This window comes from Thermobia domestica, chromosome 3 (genome assembly GCF_964235325.1).
Source record: "Thermobia domestica chromosome 3, izTheDome1.hap1.1, whole genome shotgun sequence".
NCBI classification, from domain to species: Eukaryota; Metazoa; Arthropoda; class Insecta; order Zygentoma; family Lepismatidae; genus Thermobia; species Thermobia domestica.
The window spans coordinates 22,127,845-22,154,545 of NC_137456.1; the positions used below are offsets into that span (position 1 = coordinate 22,127,845).

The following is a 26,701-nucleotide window of genomic DNA, read 5'->3' on the forward strand; positions in this document are numbered from 1 at the left end:
ACGGGAAGAAAAATAACTGAAATTTCCCTATGGAGCTGTTAACCTTCTCTTTTGTATATATATATATATAGGTATGCAGTTATATTTTGATCCTTTTCCTGTTACTCGTTACAATTGGATTCCCTTACTTCTTTACAGATGATAGGGTTTGAATATAAAAACACCAGCTCTTTGGAGAATTCTGTTGAAATAATATCTGTGTTTTAAATTGTTTACGAAATCAATATAAAACTGGTTTTTAAATTTCAAATTTTTAACTAGTTCTCACTGAAAATGTACTACCTTTTAATTCAATTGAAGGCAATGCTTGTTAAAATTACTTTTAGCTGAGAACAACCGAATCCACAGTATTTGAGAAAAAAAATTCTCTACCTGGAAAGTTTCTTATCAGAAAATGGAATTGAGGATAATGTATTGTTCCTTTATATTTGTTTATATTTAAAAGAAAATACAGAGTGCCCCAGAAGTAGGTATACAGCTCTGCATTAATCAGTATGATATTTTAGTTTGTTGAGATAATATCTTTGGTTAGGTCTGTTCCGAGCTTAAGATATAAGTGAAAAGAAATAAGAACACATAATAAAGAAACTAAGACAATGGCTGTATGAGTAACAATAAGTAAATTATATAAAATGCCATGAGCCGATTAGTATAGGACTGTATACCTACTTTTGAGCCACCCTGTATTTATGTACTCCTAATCCCTATTATAAATGTGGGATACGGTGGCTCAAGTGGTAAAGCGCTTACCTCTATAGGGTCCATTAGTTCGATCCCCGGCCAATAAGCTAGTGGTGGAAAACAACGTGTACGTGGGTGTTTTCAGGATACTCCCGTTTCCTCCAAAATTATCATTCCATCAATTCTTCCACGATCACTGATTTGCCTTAATTATCCCTTAGCCTAAAGGGTATAATCGTGGGACGCTAAACTGAAAGATTTCATTTCATTCTTACCATAAAATAGAGATTATAGAGCCGAGGTAGCGTGGTCGGTAGGGCGTCTATTTGCCAACTGGCTGGTCTGGGTTCGGTCTCCAATAGGACTGGGAACCTTTTCTCGCTCTACTCTTGTTCCAAAGCAACTCTTAGTTTTAACGTATTCTCTTTAAAATGGGTTCCTGGGGCAACTTGGAAAGTAAAATGTCTGGACCTTGGTGTTCACATCACCTCGATGAGTGCCCAAGTCAGAAGTGTTTAGCCTTTACCTCCATAGACAGCTCTTGGGTCTTCATGGCCTTTCTCGAAAAGGGTTTACCTGTATTTTACACAAAATGTATGTCTCATTTATTCTTCGTATTCTTATTAAATAATTCTAATAATAATAAAAAAAGAAATTAAGAGTGTCAGACTATCCGTCTGTCCGCCACGTTAATGTCTAAGAATAAACAACCACGCTAATACATGTTACGTAATCGCTTGGTCTGCCTGACACTAAAAGAGGGCTGGAATCAAACCATCGATGCTACGCACCACTGGTGAGCACTCTAATAGTGAGCCAACGCTGCTCTCATCATTATTTTCCATTACATAAGTCATCATTGTTAATTCCTTTATTTAAGTCATTATATTTTTTTTATTTTCTTTCATTCATTATAAGTTTTACCTTGTTAAAGTTATCATTATTATTTGTGTTTGTTTACCTAGTCATTATTATTTTCTACTTCTTCCAGGAATCATTATTTTCTCCTTCTTCAAGTAACCATTATTGTTTTCTCCTTCATATAATCATTATTGTTTTCTCCTTCAAGTAATAATTATTATTTTCTCTTTCAAGTATTCGTTATTATTTTCTCCTTCTTCAAGTAATCATTGTTATTTTCTCTTTTTCCAAGTAAACATTATTATTTTCTCCTTCTTCAAGTAATCATTATTATTTTTCCTTTAAGTTATTATTATTTTCTTCAAGTAATCATTATTGTTTTCCCCTTTTTTAAGTAATCATTATTATTTTCTCCTTATTGAATAGTCATCATTATTCCTTCTTCAAATAGTCACTATTATGATTTGCTTCTCCAAGTAATCGTTATTATTTTCTCCTTTTCAAGTAATCATTATTGTTTTCCCCTTTTTCAAGTAATCATTATTATTTTCTCCTTATTGAATAGTCATCATTATTCCTTCTTCAAATAGTCACTATTATGATTTGCTTCTCCAAGTAATCATTATTATTTTCTTCCTCAAGTAATCGTTATTATTTTCTCCTTTTTCAAGTAATCATTATTATTTTCTCCTTCTCCAAATACACATTATTATTTTCTCCTTCTTCAAGTAATCATTATTGTTTTCTCCTTTGTTTAAGCAATCAGTATTATCACTATTTTCTTCTTAAAAAACATCATTATTATTTTCCCCCCTTTTCAAGTACTCATTATTATTTTCTCCTTATTGAACAATCATTATTATTCCTTCCTCAAATAATTACTATTATTTTTTGCTTCTCCAAGTAATCATTATTATTTTCTGCTTCTTCAAGTAATCATTGTTATTTTCTTCTTCTTCTTGAAGTAATCATTATTATTTTTTGACATCATTATTGTTTGTCCTTTTGAATAAATCATCATGAGTTTGTTATTTTTCCCCTTTTGTTTATATCGTTTTTATTATGTTATCCTTGTTTAAATCATCGAAATTATAACCACAGCTTCCTTAAATAATCACTATTATATTTTTTTCTTTGTTTAAGTCAGTATTACATTTGCCTGAACCATTTTTGTAATGATTTTCCCTTTATTTAAGTCAACAACGTTCTATTTTGTTTTTCTTTTGCCTGAATCATCATTATTATAATTTTCTTTGAATTTCAAAAAAGAAAAAAATGTACTTGCACTTCATATCTGTTCACTCATTAACACTCGAATGAAATTTAATAATACTTCAAACTTTAAAAAAAAAGTTTTTAGTATATGAGAGAAAAATCTCTCTTTGTGTTCTCCTTATTATTGTGCGCTTTACAGTTCCTTCCCTATTTTGGAATAAAAACATCAAAGATTCTTCTTAGTTGAGAGAAAAGATAAGAAAAAACACATACCGGTTGCGTTTTAATAAAGCTTGTCTCATATGACTTTTTTTTTTTTTTACAAAAAGAAGAGAGAGAGAGAGAGAGAAAGAGAGAGAGAGAGAGAGAGAACATACAAAGAAATTGACAACTTTGTTTTCTAAGCTTCAAGTTAGAAGCAAAAATGTCAGGAAAAGAGAAGGTATTAGCACATTATATATATGCAGAAATTCAGAATATCATTTCTTTCCCTCTTATCAATTTTCCTCAGTTCAACTGGAAAAGGAAAAGACAAATAAAATATAGGCACAAAAAATGGAGCCCGTATTATTAACTTCTTACCCTTGCCTATCTGTGGCTTCATGAAAGATAGATAAGAGAGAGAGAAAATAAATCTTTGACGAATAAATAAAGAAAGACGTGAAGTGTTTGGTATCAGAGATTCCTTCCTTATGTCATAGGATTGACAAGCTTTGAAACTATGAAATATATCAGTGTTGCCAATCTTCTTCTTGAAATGTAGATTCTTTTTTTTTTTCATTAGTACACTTCATGTCGATGTACAAACAGCAAAAATATTGTAAAATTCTCTCTGTGAAGGGGTAGGTAGAGCTTGATAGAGTAAATTATATACTTGGAGTCTTTTCCCACTACCGGCTTATTATAAAAATTCATTATATACAGTATCCTACGAAAGTAATAATGTAATTTCTCTAATACAAGGTAGAGAAGGGTGATTCAAGGTTTCAGCAGCCAGGGGTGAGATCTCAAGAGAGTTCCCCAGCAAGCTAGGTAGAGTAGATTATTAATCCTCAATGCTCCGTAGCAAGCAGGGAGGGGTTTAAAAATCACAGAATTCCGAAGCAAGTTAAGTGACTGAGTTTAGGATTCCTGATAAAGCTCCGAAGCAAGCTAGAGGCTTTTGGGTTGGGTATCTCTTAGAGCTTCAAGCAAGCAAAAGGAAGGATGATCAATCTCAGACTGGTGATTGTCCGTGAAATACTCTCCATAATATAGGCGCTCCGTGAAGCGGTGGCGCTATTGTTCCCTTGTCGTCACGTGATTGAAGGTATCACTTTCGTCTCCGTCGTCTAAAACTTGTACTACTACAACGTACGGCGTAGTACTCTATCGTAAATTGCACGTGTTTGTTGTTTATAAATAGGAACACGTGTATTAATGTTTTGTAAACACAATCACATGTTCGGTGTTTATAAGCACAAGCACGTGGTATATTACAATATAATTATTTCCATGAATCCCGTGGGTGAAAGCTAATATACTAAGTGGTCGAAAAGTTGCACATATCAAGGAAAACGTATCATTATACAGTACAACCCCTCAAATCCGAAATAATTGGGGCTGAAGCCTGTTCGGATTTAGGGGGGTTCGGATTACCCGGGAAACAATATTACGTACTTATTTCGTCACTGAATTCGCGGTAAAACAACGACTGAAGTTAGACAGGGTGGCCCAGTGGTCGAAAGGGCAGTGACCTTGACTGGCGGGTGTACATTCATGTCCAAACTGATTGTCGCATATCTATAACTGTCTTTTTGTAAGAATATAATTAGATAATGATTTTGAATAAGCATTAAGTCTAAACATGTTAAAACCTTAAAAAAAACTAAATTTGTGTGATTAAATCTATTTTTTTTTTATTATTTTCCAGCTGTACTTAATTTTTCTCCTGAGAATGAGTTCGGATTTCCGGGGTTCGGATTTGAGGGGTTGTACTGTAATTTGAATTACAGTTGTAATAATTGTACCTTTTATCGTTATGAGGAACAGTCATCATCATTATAGATGTTCTGTCAGTATTGGTAAGTCACTTGCTGAAGCTGAGAAGCTTCGATGCCCCTGATCTTCAACTAACCTCTTCGTCCTCACATACGATTTTCCTATTTTGATACCATCCATCAACTGTAGCCTCTTTCGTCCCCTCCCTCTCTTTCCTGCCACCATACTTTCTAGCACATCCCTCATGATACAATTCTTTCTCAGCCAATGTCGCAACGAGTTTCTTTTCCTCTTTACAATTACATCTAAAATTGATCTTTTTTCCCCCATCGTCTCTGACAATCTCTTATTCATTTTCTGCACGACTCAGCTAATTTTCTCCATTCTTCCCCACACCCACAGATTGAAAGCTTCCAGTCGTTTTCCATTATGTTTGTGTAATGTCCATGTTTCTGACCCATACCGGTTTCTGATCCATGTTTCTGACCCATACCCAATCTTCCATACAAAGCACTTTTGAGTCTTTCTCTGAACTCTTTATTTAAAGTCTCACGAAATAGTATTTTCTTCCACCTAAGGGCTTCTTTCACCATTCCTATCCTTGCTATTATTTCACGTACACACTCCTTATCATCACTCATAAAACTACCTAGGTATCGAAAACTAGTCACTTGTTCTATTTTCATCCCCTCCTACTTTTATATTAGAAACCGACCGCTTCGTTCCAATCACCATTGCTTTTACGTTTTTAACATTTATTTTCATACCATATTCTTCATCCCATATTCTTCCTCAAGCTCTCTAACATCTTATTCACTTTCTTTTCAGATTCTGCAATAAGCGCAATATCATCTGCAAACCGTATACAGTACACCTAATCATTCTGTCTCCTTCTGAAGTGCTATCTTCATTATGTAGGCTCTTTTTAGCTCTCTTCTAGATAGATATTAAATAAAGTTAGCGAGAGACAATATCTCTGTCAAACACCCCTTCCAATTGCACTCTCCTCTGTCAATTCCTCCCCTATTCTAACTTGTCGACAAACTTAAGGAATCGCTTGAAATTCAGACAATCGAATCAGCATATGCTGACCAATATGGACCAATTTGAATTAAGTTACAAGGTGACAGGAAACCAATCTTTAGCAAAGAAGAACTCCGAAGAATGTATGAAAGCAAGCACATTAGATGTTAGCGGTGCAAAAGTAAGTAGACTGTGTTTAGCATTTCTTCCTCAATAGTCCAAGATCTCTTAAAATATTATTATTGTTTTGTTTGTACACATTAAATAAATTAAACGCTCCTTTGTAGCTTTACTGGTCTGTTTTTGAATTAAAAACCACTGATAATTTAGATGTTATAGCGAGTCTTATATAACAACTTCAAAGTCGAATTACAGATAAAATATAATATCGTGCGTATACTTTATTAGCTCATTATTACACGTACTGTACGGAGGTGTATTTAGGTTTGTCGTGCTTGAGCACATATTCTCTTGCTGATTACTCGTCAGCGAGCAGTCGTACGGCTTAGGAGCCTGACATACTAAAAATAATATACAATTTACCATTTTTCTTTAACTTGTCTTTCCATAAGTGAAAGGAGATAATGAAACTCTCCTTTACACCTGCAACTTACCACGATCATAGATAATGTTATTCTACAGCAGAAAATATGAACCTGAAGAATTTTCATCGTTGCCATCCATAGAAATTACAGTGTGGGCAGAATAAACATTTCCTCCGAAATCTAAATTAAGGCAGTGACTACAAGAACGAACTCAACTGTATTTGATTACGTATCATGTTGTTTTAGTATCTTATGAACTAGTTTTTAAATAATAGTTGTATTTAGTTCGTAATAAACAAAATAGTTTTAACGTATAATTAATAAAATAAAATAATAATGTTATTTAAAAAGTAGTTCACAGGATTCCGAAACAACATCATACGTAATTAAATCCAGTTAAGTTCGTTCCCGTAGTCGGTATTTTAACTTAGATTTTGGAGGAAATGATATTCTGGCAATACTGTAATTTCTATGGGTGGCAACACTGAAAATTCCTCAGGTTCATATTTTCTGTTGTAGAATAACATTATCTATGATTATGGTAAGTTGCATTTCATTATCTCTTTTCACGTAAGAAAAACAAGCAAAGGAAAAATAGTAAATTTTGTATTATTTTTAGTATGTCAGGCTCTTAAATGTGGAAATATGGCAACAGCTCAATTTTCTTCTTACTGCAGTTTAAGGTTGAGACACAATATAGAGAATACAGCTAACAATATAGTAGGCGACTTAACTTGCATACATCAAATGACCTTCTCTTAGAATGTTCATTTATATACATGTATAAAGTTAAGTTTGCATTTTAATCGCGTTTTGGCAATATAAAAGAAACTCGTTTTGTTCCTCTTTTTATTCTTGTGAAGTTAAGGAAAGAAAAAAATCTTTTCATGCATTTTTTAAGGTCCTACTACAGTCGTTCTATTTCTCGCTACGTTAAAGCGTTCCCCTGAATGGACGGTTTTCAAATTAATTATAATTCTCTCTGTGTGAGACTGACTAGCAGACCTGCGCTTATCCATTCATTATTTTTCTAGTCTTTGGCTTCGTGGATGGTGCTTTTGGTCGCCTGGACCTGTCTCCCCTGCAGCGCTGCGGTCGCTTCTTAACAACTTGAGGTGCGAACGCCATTTTTTTCTCTCTCTCTCTTTTCTGTTGCTCCTGCGGACGAAGCGTAATAATAATTCACCACTCCGGCGCCAGGTAAACTGTTTCGGCCTTTTCATTCAATCATCACAGCGAACCATCATATATGCATTTTTGAGAGAAGGTGGAGAGTAGAGGGGTTGAGGCGTATGAGTACGGTGTAATCTCCAAACGAGTTGTGCGGAGATTGAGATTCATAACTGAAGTTCAAGTTGAATGCTATAACCAGACGTACCAAAAATCTATTACTACAATGTTGCCAGTAACTACCTTTTTATCACTTTTGTGCAATAATAGGAGCACAGCCGGCTCTACCATATGTGCAACACGTTCCTTTGCACGGGACGGCAAAATCTATCATAACTATATTATTTAAAATAAATATTTCTTGTTGGAAATTAACTTCATGATGAAGGTACTTAAATTTACTAAGCTGATCTTCTATTTGAATACTACGTTCATAAATCATGTTTAGGTCTCATTAGTTTAAAGTCACATGAATAGTGCTAAAGCATCAAATGGCCAAACAAATTCCAGCATTAATTGCTTGATTGTTTTCAAATGCAACATCTCAATTCTCGAACAGTAGCGAACACCTGTTCCATTTAGCTCATTATCACAGTTTTGATATGAAAACTAGTCTTATCTTTGTTACAAACATGTTCGTTATCATTGAAGGTGGAAACAAGTTTTTTTTTTCTTTTTTAAATTTAACAGATGTAGAAGGAAAATCAAGAAATAGATAAAGGAGCTAGTTGCACTGGAATTGCAAACTGATATATTGAGATTGAAGCTCGATATTGGATTCTATATAAAGGATTATCATTTTTCCTCTGCAGATGTGTCTAACAACGAGATTGTATTTGTAGTGTTTCTGAGTGCGAGTATACTTTTCCTCCCCTTCATTGTTCATAATTGGGTAACATATTTAAAATCGTGAATTTTAAGATTTGTTCTTTCTGGAGAAAGTGGGGCGACAAACGATGCCATTGCACGGGGCGGAAAATTGCCTAGGGCCGGCCCTGATAGGACAGAAAATATCGTACTCGTGAGAGAAAAACGAATTCGAGATTTCAACGGATTTATACGTTTCATGACTCCCTACAAACCTACAAAATTATTCCTTGAATGCCTGTCAGTTTGTTCTAATGTAAATGTGTTCACTCGCCTGCAAGCAGTACCATTCAACGTATCTGCATCATATTTTAAACTTAATATTTTTAAAGATTTTTCCAGGAAAGGAGAGTTCGAATTTTCTTCCTACCCCAAAAATTAAGGGTAGGATTTTAAAAAAAATGAAAGACATAGGGTTGGTGAAAACGTTCTCACTTTTAGTAAAATCCTTTGTGAAGTAGCTTACTTTTGAGAAATAAAAGTTACCGGGGTTATGCTTAAATATGTTGATTTATGAACGTAAGATAACCGTCATTACCGCACTTACTTCGAATAATGACTAGCCTACACAAAAGATAACATATACACTGCAAAAGAGGGGGGATTTTTTCACTGAACAAAATTTATATACATATTGTTGTATATTAGTGTTAAGCCAAAAATGTACAAAAATGACTAGTTTTTTTGTCAAAACTGCGCGTAATAGACATGCATAAATGTATTATATAATGGAGAGCAAGATAAGACAATGCGATATACTATTTACACACTTCAATGATTCAATGATATTTCGTCATTCTACAAATGTTCCATCTCAGAGATTGCTTTCTATTCTCTAGAACAACACTCTCCCTTTAAAGTGACCAGCAATAGTGTGTCATCATCACTTCATTCTATTTTTCTTTTCTTCATAACGGTATTTCTTTATTTTTGATGTACTGATGTGAGATTTCTCATAAAATTAGTGAGGTGTCAGGGAAGAAAGCAAATCGTGAAACTTTGTAAACAGATACCTATAACACAAGTTATACATGACTGTTTAGATCTTAAACATAGATTCATGTATAATGTATATACCTCTAATATTTGATAATGTACACAACTGTATTTCTGTCTTTTTCCGAACAATAGCAACGAAGAGTTAAAATTTGTTTGTAATTTCACGCAGGTCTGTGTTTAAGGGAAGCGTCTGAAAAATGGCTGTTTTTAAACTATTAAGTTTGAGGGTAAATTTAATTCAGATTTTTGTTTAGTTTTGAGCTTGGTTTGAGTTTATTTCCTTTGGATGATAATTATGAGTTTGAGATGTAAACTAGTTCCTATTATTTACTTCGAGCGTAAGTTAACTTCTTTTCAAATTATGACTTTGAGCGTGCACTTGAACATTATTTAAGTTTAGCTCCTTTTTAATTGAATCTGTCGTTTGAGAAACTTAACCTGTCTAAATAAAATCACTTCTCATTTTAGAAAAAGGCATCTCTCAAGAGTAGAATCTAACCGTTTCAAGAGAAACCCGACTATTGCTGTGTATAGAAAGTATTTGTAATAGATATTGATATGTCAGAGAGTATAAGATAAAATTATACTTCACTGAACATAAAATGTTTTTCTCAATATATCGAAACAATGCTATGGCACAAGCCGGGCTTCTCAAAACGACTCATTCTATTATCAGTTTGAGCATAAATTTAGCTCATGTTGGTTTGATTTCTAGCGTAAATGAAATGAAATGAAATCTAAATCTAGCGTACATGAAATGAAATGAAATCTAAATCTAGCGTACATGAAATGAAATGAAATCTAAACCTAGCGTACATGAAATGAAATGAAATCTAAATCTAGAGTACATGAAATGAAATGAAATCTAAATCTAGCGTAAATGAAATGAAATGAAATATTTCAGTTTAACGTACCACGGGTATGTCACTTAAGGGTAAGGGAGACGATGATTAAAGCACGTGAATGATGATAGAAGAATTGGTGGAATCAGTGTGGAAGGAAATGGGAGTACCCCAAGAAAATTCACGAACACGATGTTGTCCACCACAAACTTACTTGGTATCGAACCAGGGACCCCACGCACCAAAGGAAAACTCTCTACCAATGAGCCACTGTGCTCCCATTTCTAGCGTATATTGTTTGCTCACTTCCTCCTGTTTGTTCGTTTCTTTTCTCCAAATATTTTCCTCAAAACATTTTCTCTCCCCTAACCAGGGTTCAACTTTTACATCCATATAATACAAATGACCAAAAGGAATGAATCTAAAAAAAAAAAAAAAGCTTCTGAATTTTATAATTTGTTTCTCTCTCTCTCTCTTCTGCATATGAAAGATATTTACACCAACTAAAATAACTGAAATATATATATACACTACGTCATAGAAGTAGTTTTTCACGGTCACTTACCATAACCACATAAACCACTGCTTATTGTCCACAAACTGAACGGCTGTGTCTGGATTCTTTACGTTTCTCATATATCATGTACACAGAAAGTTAAGTTAATGTTTTTAAAAAAAAAAAATATTAAAAAAAAACACCAGCTTGGCCTATAACAAATAATGCTTTACGTATAAAAATAAATATCGTTTCCTAACAAGATGTTATAAACTCTCTTTTAATTCACGTATGATAAAAAAGAAATAATAATATACTAGTTTCTGAATTAAGTTCCACATTATTACCAAATACACACGGCTTTTATGTTAGTTTCTCTATATATAATGTCTCGACGAGATTTCCTTCCTTTTATGCCCATATTTCACGTAGCTCAGAAAGGCAATAAGCACCTTTTTTTGGTAACAAACCTGTTAACAGCGTCTTTTCATATACGTGTAGAGGTGTTAGATGTAAAACGTAACGTATACACGAAAAACATGACTTTTATAACAAGATCACAAGGTTGCAAGGGAAGAAGGAATTTTCAGGAGATGAAAAAAGAAGTAAACATGTATGTTGTGGGCTTACCTTTACAAGCTCTTCTGTTGGTTATAGGCTTAGTGGGGTCTCTGTAATATCCTTCTCGACAGTAGTGGCAATGGCGTCCCGCTGTGTTGTGACGACATTTCAAGCAAACGCCTCCGCTTACACGACCAGAGAGTTTGTAAAGCTCCATGTTGAAACGGCAGCGACGAGCATGGAGATTGCAGTTGCATGCTGCAAAGAATCCAAAAAAACCGAAATGAGCACTGAATGTAGGTCATATATAGATAAGAAAATTTTAATAAAGAAATAGTAATACTTTTAATTAAACAAGAAAGTTCATTGTAAGAGAACAGGTAAATGTGACTAAACAAACTTTATTTTTTTTTTTTCTGTTCGATATTTCTCGATTGATGTGCAATGTTTAGGGCTTCTAGATGTCCCAGTTTAGCTGGAGCAGTTCCGAATGTAGAACCTGTTTTGTTCTTCTGTCGAACAAATTGTTCGGGACTCCAAATGCTTCAGCTTTCTTCCATAACAAAAGCTAATATTTAATCAAGGATCTTATAAAATAGAGAATCTGCTCTTACAACAAAATCTTGAAGCCATACGTCACAGTTTCGCCACCCCTATTCTGCCCACTCCGCCCAATAGCATCGCAATGTTTTGAGCCAACAATCATAGCGGAAACGAAAGTAGTCAATCAGACGATGGTAGAAACGAGAGTAGCCAATCAGACGTGCCGATGCTCGGTTGCTTTTAACTTCACCGATTTAATAGGATGAAGATACATATGGGCAGATTCTCTATTTATAGCATCCATGTATTTCATACTCTTGCAGTTATTTTAAAATAAAGTTATTTCATAATTCAGTCTCTTTCCTGCAATTTGCCTCTGCTCAAACAAAATACTAAACTTCCTGTAGCAAGAATCCTATGCTCATACACTCTCATAACGTTATTTTATTTGAATAACAAGGACGAATAAATACATAAATAAATGTAATATATCCTGCCCATCTCAAATTCTTCAATTTTTGCCACTGGTCCAAGAGATGACGTAACCTTCTGCTGCCCACTCATCTTAGGATGGGAATGAAACTGCACTAAACCCATAAAATGACAAGGTGAGTCCATTGGACACATTTCGGAAAATAAATCAATTGCAGTAGTTTACTATGAGCACTATCGATGCCACCATCAAGACATGATGCCATTGCTTACTATCATTGAACAATAAAGAAACAGCCCAGATGCATGTGGAAAGTTTATTACGTAAAAGTATGCCTTAAATCAAAATGGTCAGGAAAAGCAAGTTGAGTCCAATGGACTTAACTCATTATTTTCTGTTACAAAAAAAAAAAAAAAAAAAAAAAAACCTTATTTTAAGGTTAAAAGAAAAAAGAATTCATAAAGAATTTTAGATTATATTTCAACTGGTGACACATGGTCAGCAGTGTTTCTTCCAGACCTGTTTTTGGGGGAGCACTGTCTCCCCGGAGCTCTGATAGTGTCCCCCTGAGGAGACGACAGCAAACCTGAGCATATCTCGTTTAAGAACACTCAGGCACAGAAAATTCAATTCACTGTAACTTGGGAATTTTTGTGGTTGCAGATAGACTAAAATTTTTTGTAACTTCCAAAATTTTCTATGAGTCGTAGAGAGAACACAGTTCTTTGTGCAGGCGGAACTTTTACGCATAGAAGTAACGCATTTCTATGAAACTTTCAGTGTTTTCTGAGGCGTAGGAAAAACACAGTTGTTCGTGACACCTGAAATTTTCTTAGGCATAGAAAGAACGCACTACTCTGAAACGTTTGGAATTTTCTGAGGTATACAGAGAACAGAGATGTGAATAACAGTTAGTTCTCTAAAGTCTAGAGAGAATGCAATTGATTGTATCTTCGGAAATTTTCTAAATGTAGAGAAAATAAAACTCCCTGTAACTTTCATAGCTTATAAACATAGAAAAAAAATTTACCGTAACTTCCAAAACTTTCCAGTCGTAGAGGGAACATAATTTTTTATGACTGTTGGACTTCTCTTAAGCGTAGAAAGAATATAATTCTCTGTAACTTTCGGAGTTTTCTCAGGCACAGAGAGAACATAATTATTTGTAACTTTCTGAGGTTTAAAGAAAACACAGTTCTCTGTAACTTTCGAAACTGCTTATCTCCTTCAGAAGTTATTGAAGTAGCACATAGTGTAGGAGAACGGTATGCACTTACGCTGGCGACTCTGCAATCAAAGCACGGTTTATATTGATCTTTACGGTATTAGTATGCCATACTTCATCTAATATAGGAATAAGTAATCACATTGAAGTATAAATAAAATCATGAAACAAATATTTTAGAAGTTAAATGTATGGTTACCAGTCAGCAATGTTTCGTCTTAACCAGTGACTTTGGATTCGATTCCCGATTGAAGCACAGAATTTTGAACTAATATTGCAGGAGCTGCTTAAACTAAAAGGTCAGAGGCAATTCCATTCCCAAAACTCAACATAATAGAGTTTGTATGCAGTCTCACAACATCCAGCAAGAGTAGTCTAGCAGGCCTTGATCGTGCACGGGGAAAATAAGGACAGACATTTTTTTGGGGGGGGGGAAAGAGGGGGCAACAGCATTGTATGTTCCATATTTTATTATGTGAAGGTTTAAGTGCTTCGATACTTTACTATCACCTTTGTGTACAGCAGCCGGAAATAACCCAAGAGATATTCATCAACTTCTACCACGAGAGAAAAGAAAGAAAAGCAAGGGAAGAATGAAAAATATGATGTGGAAGCTTTAGGTGTTGGGTTCAACAGAGGTGAAAGGCTATTGGTCAAAAACTATAAAAAGTCCTTAACAGCTATTGGTTTCTATATACCGCCAAGGAAACAGCCACTGAATTTTCAATGAACTTTGGGAATAGTAGTTCTTTGACACCACATTTTGTTACCGTCAAACGTTTAGATCCTTTAATCAATTTTCGCCTCTCCAAGAAGTTTTCTTTTGACTCTTCCCCTCCCCCTACCTTGCTGCTTTACCCATCTCCTAAAACTCTCGTCATCTTTTCGTATCAAGAGAGAGAGAGAGAGAGAGAGAAGGGGTTTCACTTCCCAATCCACCCTCGTAGCGATTCCGCCAATAGGAAGCAATCAAAATCCACTTCCGGTATCTGCTCACATCCGTAGGCATGACTTGAATTCTGAAAATCGCAAACACACGGGGAGAAATCAAGCGAGAGAGAGAAAAAGAGATAATCTTGAAGAATGTATCTGTCGGAAGATAATATTTAAGGTACTAGCTTAGCTTTACTTCCCTTCTTTCACGACTCTTATTGGTTGACAAATTTTATTCATAGATGGCTCTGAAAGTATCAATAAGATTTTCTGCTTCCCTGCTTATAACTTTATTTTTTCTGTCTCCTCATTCCTCTGGAAAGAGATCTTTGACGTCTCCAGGGGGAAAGGGTTAGAAGTGATTGATAGTTTGCTGGAAGAATCTTGATTTTATTGTCGTGGCGTGAATATCGACGCAGATTTATATTAAGGAATGAGAAATTGGAATTGAATTTGTTCAAATAATAAAATTCTTTTTTTAAAAAAACAAAGAATTTTCGGCAAAAGTTATTTCTTTCGTTTAACCCTGAAATACGCAGACAGTTTCTGCATTTTTTTGATATACAGATGCAGTGCTGGAGGACCCCATCAACTTCATGTTTTTAAAACTAAATTTAGCACAAATATTTTACACAGTATGTCGGAAAAGTAACAGAACTTTTTCCTTTACTAGCTGCATCTATTGAAGCAAGTTATTATCGGAAAGCTGGATATCTGCTCAACAAAACGAGACCACAATCATGAGAACTATTTAACGGAGTCTCAAGTTATAGTAAGAAACGTGAGTGTATCTGGTATTTCCTCGTCACATAAACACGACTGAGCGAAGATCTTCAAGCTATTAAATTTTGTTTCAAGCTAGTACAACATTTACATAAACATTGGAAATGATGAAACAAGTGTATGGTGATGAGTGCTTATCTCGTACACTTGTGTTTGTGTGATATACGCGATTCCGGGACTTTCGTGAGTCCTTGGAAGACGACCCAAAGCCAGGCAGACGGAAAAAGAAAAATCGCTATGAGTTGGTGAAACAAGTGCGTGAAATGATTCCACAAGATGCGAATTCGATTGAGAAGGATGACAGAGGAATTAAATACGACGAAAGACATGATTCACGAAATTTTGTTAAAGGATTTTAAGAAACGGAAAGTCTGTGTTTGATTTGTTCCGCACACCATAACTGACGACCAAAAACTTGCTTGTGTTGAGTATTCAAAGTACCTGGTTAAAACAGCCTGATGGAACAGAACATTCCTAGAATCGACTGTAACTGGTGATAAAACTTTGTTAAAACAGCCGGATGGAACAGAACATTCCTAGAATCGACTGTAACTGGTGATGAAACTTTGTTAAAACAGCCTGATGGAACAGAACATTCCTAGAATCGACTGTAACTGGTGATGAAACTTTGTTAAAACAGCCGGATGGAACAGAACATTCCTAGAATCGACTGTAACTGGTCATGAAACTTTTTTAAAACAGCCTGATGGAACAGAACATTCCTGGAATCGACTGTAACTGGTGATGAGACTTGGTACTTCAAGTACGACCCACAAACAAAACGCTGAAATGCTACATAGAAGTCCCCAGGTTCTCCGAAGGCGAAAAAATTGCATTTTCAAAAGTCACGTGAGACGACAATGTTGATTTGTTGTTGAAGATATGTAGTTTGAACAAAATCAACTACAGTTGATAAAATATCTCATTCGTTTTGTTTAAGTTTTAAAGTTCCATTATTTTTCGGACATACTGTGTATTTCAATTCTAACATTATGTTTGGAAATGACAGAGATTGTTAGTAAAGGATATATAAATATGGAACATTGTATTTATTGTGAACTGAACTTTAGTGGACTGAATTTCGATCTTATCTTCAATTTCCCTGATTTTTTTTCAAAACTGTCACAGTCACTTACTTTATTAATAAATCACCTCTCTGAAGTCATAGCAGTAAGGTTCAAGTCATCAATAACGGCTTACTTAAAATAAAAACTAACTAAACTAAAAACTAACTTTAAATAGAAAAACACGACATTCGGCCAATACATAGACCGGTTGTCAGGAGTGCGACTTCTGTAAATTAACAAAGAAATGGTGGAGTGTCACTGCACTCCTCTATGTATTCCAGGGATAAAAATCGCGATCCTATATATTTGGATGCATAATCAACTGGATAGCTGATACTCGTAATTACCTCGTACTAGTATAATTGGATTTAAAAAGAACATCGTACAAAATGTACTTGACTTTAAGAAATCGCAATCTAGCAGGATTGATGGTGTATCTATCCGGGTGCCTCCGGAACATTAACACTTTCGAGACGAATGTGGCATATAAAAGCACGGTTGATAGTTTGGTTTATATATGGATGTGGTATATAAACGTACAATTGACAATTTGGTTTATACGGGTGTGGCATATAAACATGATTGATAGTTTGTTTTATATGTGGAAGTGGCATATAAAAGCACGATTGATAGTTTAGTTTATATATGAATGTAGCATATAATCACACGTTTTCTCGTTTAGTTTTTATATTGTAAGGATCCCCACATCACGACAAAAGCACATGTCAACACAACACGTGTTATTGATTGTAAACAGCGTAGCCGACGAGAAGCCGACACGAAAGATACCGAGGAACGCCGAAAGAAGACGAACCTCACGAAAGAACCCGAAGAGAACAGATAAAAGCCCGACCACCGAGGGACTTGGCATCAGTCGACCAACTGCTCAACTAACCAACACCTGCCCTGAGGTCGCATTGGACTACGGGTACACCTATCCTTAATCCGAGGTCGCGTTGGACTAGGGATCCTTACTACAACCATGCCCCGCGAAGCTGCCTTGGCCTGAGGTGGCTATCCTTCAAGACTCATCAGAACCAGCAGGTGCCTTGGAGACTGCCTTGAGAGGAGGGGCACTGTGCAAAACACCTATTCTCCTCTTACTTGGACATTAACAAGAGAAAACACTATTTTACTCTTTGTAATCAAAGACAATTGTATTTAACATTTTTTATAATAAAGTGGTAAAGGGGAAAAGACTGGCCCGGACCGTCATTTAGCCTCTACCTATAAAATCATTACAATATGTATGTGACACATAAACACACGACTGATAGTTTGGTTTATATATGGATCTGGCATATAAAAACCATCTGAACGGTTTATAAACCTCATTTGGATTTAATTTGTCAGTCATTAAATACCCAAATATAGGCTTGAATAGCATCTAGGATGTCCATTTTTTTCGCCTCTGAAGGAAGCCTGATAGCTTTGTTTTTTTAGTTTAACGTACCACGTAATGCATCGAGGCGTATTACAATGGTGTTATGAAGAAAGTAGAACGCGAGAATATGCCCGTGCACAGGCTCTGTCCACCGCAAACTTCACTATGGCGCAGGTTAGGTTCGAACCAGGGATCCACGCTCGACAATTGAGCGTTCTACCACTGACGCGCCGCGATTCTGCCTGATGTACCCGTTCCTAAAGGAATAAGAAAAATAATAAACTCTGGTAAGGACAGTAACGAGGATCACGCGAAATATATGTATGGGATATGGATCGTCACGGCCATGCATGTACTCAGAATTTTGGTTAGGGAGGGGTCCAAAAATTTCGGGAAACCGAAATTCAATATGAAAATAAATTATATTAAAATTTTGTAAAATCACCCTTAAATTAGACTTAATTTACAGAAAAGTTAGGTTTTCGGAGGGTTCTGCGTACATCACCGTTAAAATCACCGTTAAGCGTTAAGATGTAAACAGATTGACACCATTAACAAACTCGGCCAAAATAATAGTTTCAGCTATCTACTGCAACAAGGGAATTCCAAAAATTCATTTACATTTATGGAATATGCCTATAGATAGCCACCGTTACAGTCACTGTTATCCGTTAATGTGTTAAGGGATTAATTCAATTAACGAACATGCTCGAGCTAATAGCACTTACTAATTCAAAAATTTAAAACCTCGCTTAGATGTATGAGATATAGGCTATAAATCTCAACCGTTAAAGTCAGCCATTACTAGTAAAGATGTTAAAGAATCGACTCCACTAAGATATTTAGCTGATATAATTGCTCAAGCTATCTATTACTAAAAACATAATTCAAAAATTTATTTACATGTTAGAGATATCACCGTTAAAGCCACCGTTATCCGTTAATAAGTAAGATAGTTCCGTTAAAGTCGCCATTATCCGTTAAGAAGTTAGATGGCCACAGTCAAAACGCCGTTATCTGTTAATAAGTTAGATAACCACCGTTAAAGCTTCTGCGATTTGTTGATAAGTTAGGTAGTCACCACTAAAGTCGCTGTTATCCGTTAATAATTTAAATAGTCACCGTTGACGTCGCTGTTATCCGTTAGTAAGATAGATAGTCACCTTTAAATTCGCCGTTACCCCTTAATAAGGTAGATAATTACCGTGAAAGTCACCGTTATCCATCAATAAGATAGATAGCCACCGTTAAAGACGTCGTTAACCATTAATAAGTTTGACAGCCACCGTGAAAATCTCCGTTAAACGTTAATAATTCCATAATTTGCTTACATGTGTGGAATATGAGCTGTAGGTAGCCACCGTTACCTGTTACAATGACAAGGAATTGATTCCATTGACAAACTCGCCCGATATAATTGATCTAACCATCTACTTTTAAAAAAAAGCATTTAAAATATCGCATCCCTTCAAGAATTATCGTGCTGAGTAACGGACAAACGTACTAACTCAATATCGTAAGTCTCAGTGCATGACCCTAATAAACGGGATCCAATTCGTTGAATGGGGGACGCAGTGGCTCAGTTGTTCACCTCCGGTGCTTGGGGTTCCTGGTTCGATCCCAGCTCGCACCGTGTGGACTTTGTGGTGGACAAACACCGTGCTCGTGGGTTTTCTCGGAGTTCTCCCGTTTCCTCCCACTTTCTTCATTCCACCATTTCACTCATCTCTCATCATCACCGTCTCCTTTAGCCTAACCGGCATATCCGTGGGACATAAAACTTAAAGATTTCATTTTCATTTTTTTCCAATTTGTTCAATGATGCTGTTGCATAATAATATGATAGAATATTCGGTCAAATGTGTGATCTGTTTAAGGATCGAATCCCCTAGTTTGGCTGCAGACTCATAACTATCACTGTGCCTGAGAAACGTCAAGTGCAATAATAATGGTGTGTGTGTGCCCTTTATGGCCAGATGGCTAACGTCATTCCTTTCTGTGGATGTGTTCTCTGTTTCGATTCCAGAGAAGATTCCAATAAGTTGTTCGGATTATACTTTTAAACAGTGCCGGACTGGCCAAATTGAGGGCTCTTGGCTCGAGTTCTTAAAGGCCCCCCACCCATATATATATATATATATATATATATATATATGTCAGTGGCGTATTTACGATTTTGTTTCGGGAGTATGACAACTTTGAGTAATATATATGACGTTTAGGAGTAGAGGGGGCCTTTGCTAAGTATGAAGTTTTACTGGCTCACGGGGCCGTAGTGATATAAGCAAGAGGGCACCCAAGAAGATTTCTTTTGGAAAGATGAACTTAGGCTTCCGCAATGTTTTTGGAAAGAAGACTCAAGAAAGCATTTGCGATCGCGAAAATTCAACCAAGGCCTAGAGGTCCTGCGCCTTGTGATCCATGCGGGGCCCCTCAGCTTCCGGCCCTTGGCGATCGCCAACTAGCCAACGTGACCAGTCCGGCTCTGCTTTGAAAATGAAAAATAAAATCTTCCAGTTTAACGTCCCACGTTATGCCCTTTAGAAACGATGATTAAGGCAAGTGAATGATGATTCAAAATTTGATAGAATGAGAAAGCTGGAGGAAACGGGAATACGCTGAGAAAACCAACGAACACAATGTTACACACCACAGATTAACTTGGCCCGAGATCGAACCGGGGACCCCACGCACCAGAGATAAGTGTTCTACCACTGAGCTACCGTATTCCCCAACGGACTGTACCTTAATAAGTAGGTACCGTCCCGTTTAGCCTTCGTGCTGAAAAGGGGATATTAAAGTGCAACAAATTTTAAAAGAACATCCGGCCAAGCGTGTTTTTTCCATTCAAAAATCGCAATCATGTATGTTTGGTTGTATAACTATCAGGGGAACTGAGAGACTTATTAGGAAAGTAGTAAACCAGAATTGAATGTTTTAGTAAGTGACACGTTTCTTGAAACAAAAGTATACCGTCACTCCATTTATCTTTCAAACGTTATGATCTTCCGTATGGGTCTATGTAACTATTACCGTGGCTGACAATCGTGTCAAGAAGAGGATGAAGTGAATTGTGTTCGTTAATGGCATGATTTTTAATAGAGTATGAGCAAATGGTGCTATTTTCCGTTTTAAAAAACGTAATCCTGTATGTTTGGCTGTGTTAAACTGCACAACTATCAGCTGGCTGACAAATCTATTATTGACAATAGATCGAAATTGAGTTTGTCCAATAATTATGGCATCTATGTATTTAGGTGGCACGTTTATAAATTTGTGTCTTTAGATATTGACACTTCGGAAACCACAAACTCTAGAAACGTATCGTTTTCTCTGGTCGATTCTGTATTTTGTGTAGATTCGCCAGTTCTCGTTCAAATTTTCAAATATGTTCAAGTCAACATTTTAGGGGGCGCTTTGAGTCCATAAGATTTAACATTGGCGCTAGGGCGTTACTAATGTAAACAAAATACCGAGATTTTAAGTATTTTTAAAAGAGATTGATTGTGCTTCTGATCACGAAATGTTTGTCCACTTGTGTCTGCAAATTAAGACAGAAAGTGCAATTTTTTACCGTTTATCGAATATTGTTCGGGTCATCAAATCTAGAGGCTCAAGTGGGCAGGTGATGTAGCAGAAAGGAAGAAAGTAGACCGCATTCGAAATTTTAACTGGAAATCCAATCGGAAAACGACCATTAGGAAGACCTAGGCGCAGATGGGAATACCAATAATAAGATGAGTCTTGCAGAAAAAGAAATACAAAGTATAAACTGGATCCAGTTGGCAAGGACAGAAGTCAACGGAGAGTTTTTGTGAACGCGGCATATAGGGGTTCCATAGGCCATAGAGTTAGTTAGTTTGTTGGTGCAAAAGTAACTGAAGAACTATTCTTTGAAATTCGCATATAATGCTACTTCAAATTCGCATATAAGTAATACCAGAATCTTCAGTTCTCAATTTATCTTTAGGCGAAAATTGAAAACTATCAGGTATATGCTATGCGTAAATTACGTAATTCATACAAAAAGATTTGAAGTTATATCCAAATACAGTATTTATAAGTTGTGTACACTCTTATATATGAGGGTACAATTCAATAATAATAATAATAATAATAATAATAATAATAATAATAATAATAATAATAATAATAATAATACAGTTGAAATATGTTTATTATGGAAAAATAACATTACAACTAGGATACAAGTGTCCAGAGAAAAAACAAACAAAATATGGTGTTTACAAGCACAAGGCGCATGAACATAGAAATATTTAAGTGTTACGTCCCACGATTATGCCGGTTAGGTTAAACGAGACGGTGATGACGAAAATGGAGGAATGAAGAAAGTCAGAGGAAAAGGAAGAACTCCGAGTAAATCCACGCATACGGTGCTTGTCCACCACAAAGCTCACTTAGCGCGAGTTAGGAATGAACCAAGGATCCCAAGCACCAGAGGTGAATGTTCTACAACTGAGCCACCGTGACCTCATGCATAAAAATAGAACATAACAACATGCTGATCATATGAAATACATCCAAGTTAAAGAAAAAAGATAATATAAAAAAAACACGCAATATCTGTTAAAAGCTAAAAAAATCATAAAACATTAAGAGCATAATGAGCATGCTTGTGGAATAAATACATCATACAAAATATAATAAAATATTTCATTATTTACAATATAGTTGAAACAGTTTACAAAATATTAAGCTTTATGATATTATTATTATTATTATTATTATTATTATTATTATTATTATTATTATTATTATTATTATTATTATTATTATTATTATTACACATGAGTCTCCTTTTAGAGAAAATTACGAATCTCGTGTTATTTTCATATATTTCTTAAATTTAAAACACTTACAATGGAAGATTCATGTTTTCTTCATTTTATCTGTTATGATTTGAATATTATCTTCTTGGCTTTTCTTAAGTTCTATGATCCGTTACAGTTCTGCGTATATGAGCGGCTCCAAGGAAGATCATGTTAAGTGACATCTCTTCTCTAACTTTCTAGAAAACTAGAAAAGAAACTTCAGCATTCCGTTGCAGTGACACCTATCAAACAAGCTTTCGCTGCCATCTACAGGTACGTTACTGAAATAAAACTACGTACATACTCTTCGGTGGTTCGATCCCAGCCCATTTCTTCCTAATAACTCAATTTTATCAGAAGTGGTGCTTAGCATTGTCTTCCCCCGAGCCGCTCATACAGATATATAACCTTTTTTCCCCGTAACTCATCCATCTTTATATTTTATGAGCACAATGAAACGAAACACAAGCATAAAACACTTTTTAAAACAACCGTGCATTTGTTGCCAGTACTTAAATAGTTGCTGCATCCTCTTTGAGGTCCCCCCTTCCACCTCTTGCTTCTAAAATAAAATAAAACAAAAGAAACAGGAAACAAAAACAAAACGTTTTAAATGGTCTTATCAGTACCACGTGCATTTGTGAACGGGTAAAAGACTTAAAAAGAATGACCTTTTTCTTTTACCCTTTTTACTGTTTTACTTTTACCTAATATACAATCCCGACCATGCTTTTTGACTTTTTTTTTCTTTACCCCTTCTTTCTTCTATCTATATCAGCGCTAATGGTAATTCGGTGTTGAATTAATAGCTGCTTTAGCGCCTTGAATGATCGGTGGTAAAAATTCGTTCCACTTCCAACCAAAAAACAAGAAAAGATTTTATGATCAAATTTCAGAATCGCGTTGTTATTATTATCTGTTGAGATAAATCACAAGGATGAAATAGATAATGATCTTTTTTCTTTTCTTTTCTTATTTTTTTAATGAGAAAGAGAGAGAGAGGAACAGGTAAGAGTGGTTAAATGTTTTCATAAACAAGCCTCTCTCTCTCTTTTTTTTTTTAAAAAAAATCAGAGTATTGAGTCACGACCTGCATAATACGAGGGCACATCAAAAATTATCCGCTCTTTTTACATTGTTCATGCTGACTTCTATCCTCGTTTATTTTATTGCTATGCTATTGTGGTCTTGCTATGAAAATTTGATCCTAATTCCTTCATTTCTCTTCCTTTTGTTGCGATAGTTCATGGCCGCCTCATTAGAAATTGGCACCAAAGAGGAACAACGAGTAGTGATTCGGTTTTTGTGGTTGGGACATGTATCAGGGGCCAAACAATGTACCACTTCATCAATAGTCACTCGTCTGTCTAACAGAACCATGTCAAGTGCAGGCCCGTATCCAGGGGGGTCCAGGGGGGCACCCCACTAAATATTTTGCCGGCTCCCTAAAATTTTCACTTTAGGCTTGCAAATGAACGATAATATGATGAACTATAATATGGTTGGTTCGGGTCACCCCCTAACTTTAGCCGGGCCCCCCATACATTTTTGGGCTGGCTACGGGCTTAGTCAAGTGCTTCCTCAATATTGTCATTATTTGTGGTCGTAGATGGTCGTCGGGCTCCTTCCTCGTGCGTAATACTTCTGCAATCATTTTTGAATTTTTCAATTCATTCTCCGTTGCGGCAAGACACTGTTCCTGTATTGTACCAAAACTCTGATGGATTCCGTCCCCTGATACACCTTCCAACCACAAAAACCGGATCAGAGCTCCTTGTTCCTCTTTGATGCAAACTTCTAATGTAGCGGCCATGATCTATCTGCAACAAAAGGAAGACAAATGCAGGAATTCGGATCAAACCCTGATAGCATAACTACAACAACATAAACAATAAACGAGGACAGAGGTCAGTATGTAAGAAAAGATATAGCTACATTGATAAATAATTTTTGACTTACCCTCGTAGTGCGTCTCTGTTTAGGGAAAGCAGAAAACAATCGATACAATCTGTTACCTTAAATTGTATACTTTACATATATAGTATTTTTTATATATAGATAAACAAATAAGTAAACAATTTCAGCAAAATAAAATCTATCAACTGCAATGAATGACACGCTTTTTATTTTAACATCATAAACATTGATTTTCCTCATTTTTTCTTGATATGAGGGTATTCTTCAATTATATCAGTTTCAGAGTTTAGTAAGACGTGTAGTTGTCAGTGGTTCTCAACATAAGAAGCCTTTTCGTTTCCAAAGGGAACCCTAGATAGGGATGCGCACGAGACAAGATTTTGTGGCTGTCTCATCTCGAAAATGTGCTGTAAAACTGATGTCTCGACTCGAAAAATGTATATTTTTCTATTGGAAGAGCCGTGTCTCGACTCGAATTTTTCTCAGGAAAATCCTGTCTCGTCTCGTCTCGTGCGCATCCCTAGCCCTAGAACAAAAAGGAGTCATTGGGGACCAATAGACTTTTGTAGGATAAGGCACAGAACTGGGTTTAGTCCGACGCTTCTACCATGTAAAATTACTGTGAGAAAGTAGTATATCGAGCAATTTAGCACACGGGATTCGCTTTTTCTCTACAACCTTTTATTATAAAAGCCTTTCTTATATACAAATATAACTCACAAAGTCATTATAATTGCGGTCCGAAGACCAATAAAAAAGTTCTTTGTTTGAGTAAATAGGTGTCCCAAAGCCCAGAAAGCCAAAGGAGGGATGACACAGAGCTTCAAGCAAGCAAAGAGAGATTGAAGTGCCGCAGAGCTCCATGCAAGCTAGGTGGTTGCGGTTAGGAACTCTTAATCCTCTAGGCAAGAAAATAAAGAAGTGGAGTTCCCACAGAACTCCAGGCAAGCTAAGATGCTTGGGTTAGGTTAGAACTCGCAGAGCTCAAGGCAAGCCTAGATGCTTGGGTTAGGTTAGAACTCGCAGAGCTCAAGGCAAGCTAAGATGCTTGGGTTAGGTTAGAACTCGCAGAGCTCAAGGCAAGCCTAGATGCTTGGGTTAGGTTAGAACTCTCAGAGCTCCAGGCAAGCTAAGATGCTTGGGTTAGGTTAGAACTCTCAGAGCTCCAGGCAAGCTAAGATGCTTGGGTTAGGTTAGAACTCTCAGAGCTCCAGGCAAGCTAAGATGCTTGGGTTAGGTTAGAACTCTCAGAGCTCCAGGCAAGCTAAGATGCTTGGGTTAGGTTAGAACTCTCAGAGCTCAAGGCAAGCCTAGATGCTTGGGTTAGGTTAGAACTCTCAGAGCTCCAGGCAAGCTAAGATGCTTGGGTTAGGTTAGAACTCGCAGAGCTCAAGGCAAGCCTAGATGCTTGGGTTAGGTTAGAACTCTCAGAGCTCCAGGCAAGCTAAGATGCTTGGGTTAGGTTAGAACTCTCAGAGCTCCAGGCAAGCTAAGATGCTTGGGTTAGGTTAGAACTCTCAGAGCTCCAGGGAAGCTAAGATGCTTGGGTTAAGTTAGAACTCTCAGAGCTCCAGGCAAGCTAAGATGCTTGGGTTAGGTTAGAACTCTCAGAGCTCCAGGCAAGCTAAGAAAGCGAGATGGCCAGCCGAAACTGATGTCGATGAAGACCTTACCTGGTGTTTTATTCTCTCTTTTGGACAACGGTGGCGCTAGTGTTCCTCTTCTGTCACATGATCTAACGACGATGAGGATGCTTGTTGTTTGCTTGCTTGTAGTAGTTGTAGTAAGAAAGCACTTGGTTTTGTTTACAAATAAGAAGCACATGTTGGTACTTACAAATATAAACCACGTGTAGGATGTTACACTATTTAGAGGGTGTTTGATGTAATGGCAATGCAAGTGAGAAGATTATTAATATAAGACAAATTGTAGAAACAAAATTTCCTTTTACCTTATTAAACTGTATATAGCCCTATATATTCTTCAAGTTCTATTTTCAACGAACTTAAAAAGTTCGTTACTGAATTCTCTATGTCTATGTCTCTGTCTGTCTGTTATTTACGATTTTTTTTTTTTAATTTTGAGCCCTCCATTCGAAAGAGCATCAAAAACAAGAGCATCTGAGAAAGTGATGGAATTTTTCGCGTCACTCTTACCGTTCCCGAGATATTGGCCAAAAACTTTCCGATTTCAGGAGATTTAAGAAGCCATATCTCTGGAACCGTAAGTCATAGAGAGATAATATTGGGTTAATCAATACTTAACTTGATGACGAACATTTTGCTACCAAATAGTAAGCGATGGCCACTAGCCAACTGGTGACCGTTCCCCAGATATTCCCAAC

General features: G+C 36.1%; 1 protein-coding gene across 1 annotated transcript in view; it reads right to left on the bottom strand.

Annotated features, from left to right (window-relative positions):
- Nucleotides 1-26,701, bottom strand: part of NetA (Netrin-A) — a 662,627-nt gene that overhangs the window by 277,183 nt on the left and 358,743 nt on the right. The window contains exon 2 of the mRNA XM_081750544.1: nucleotides 11,310-11,498. Coding sequence (XP_081606670.1) covers nucleotides 11,310-11,498 — 189 coding nt within the window. The remainder of the gene's footprint in view (nucleotides 1-11,309; nucleotides 11,499-26,701) is intronic.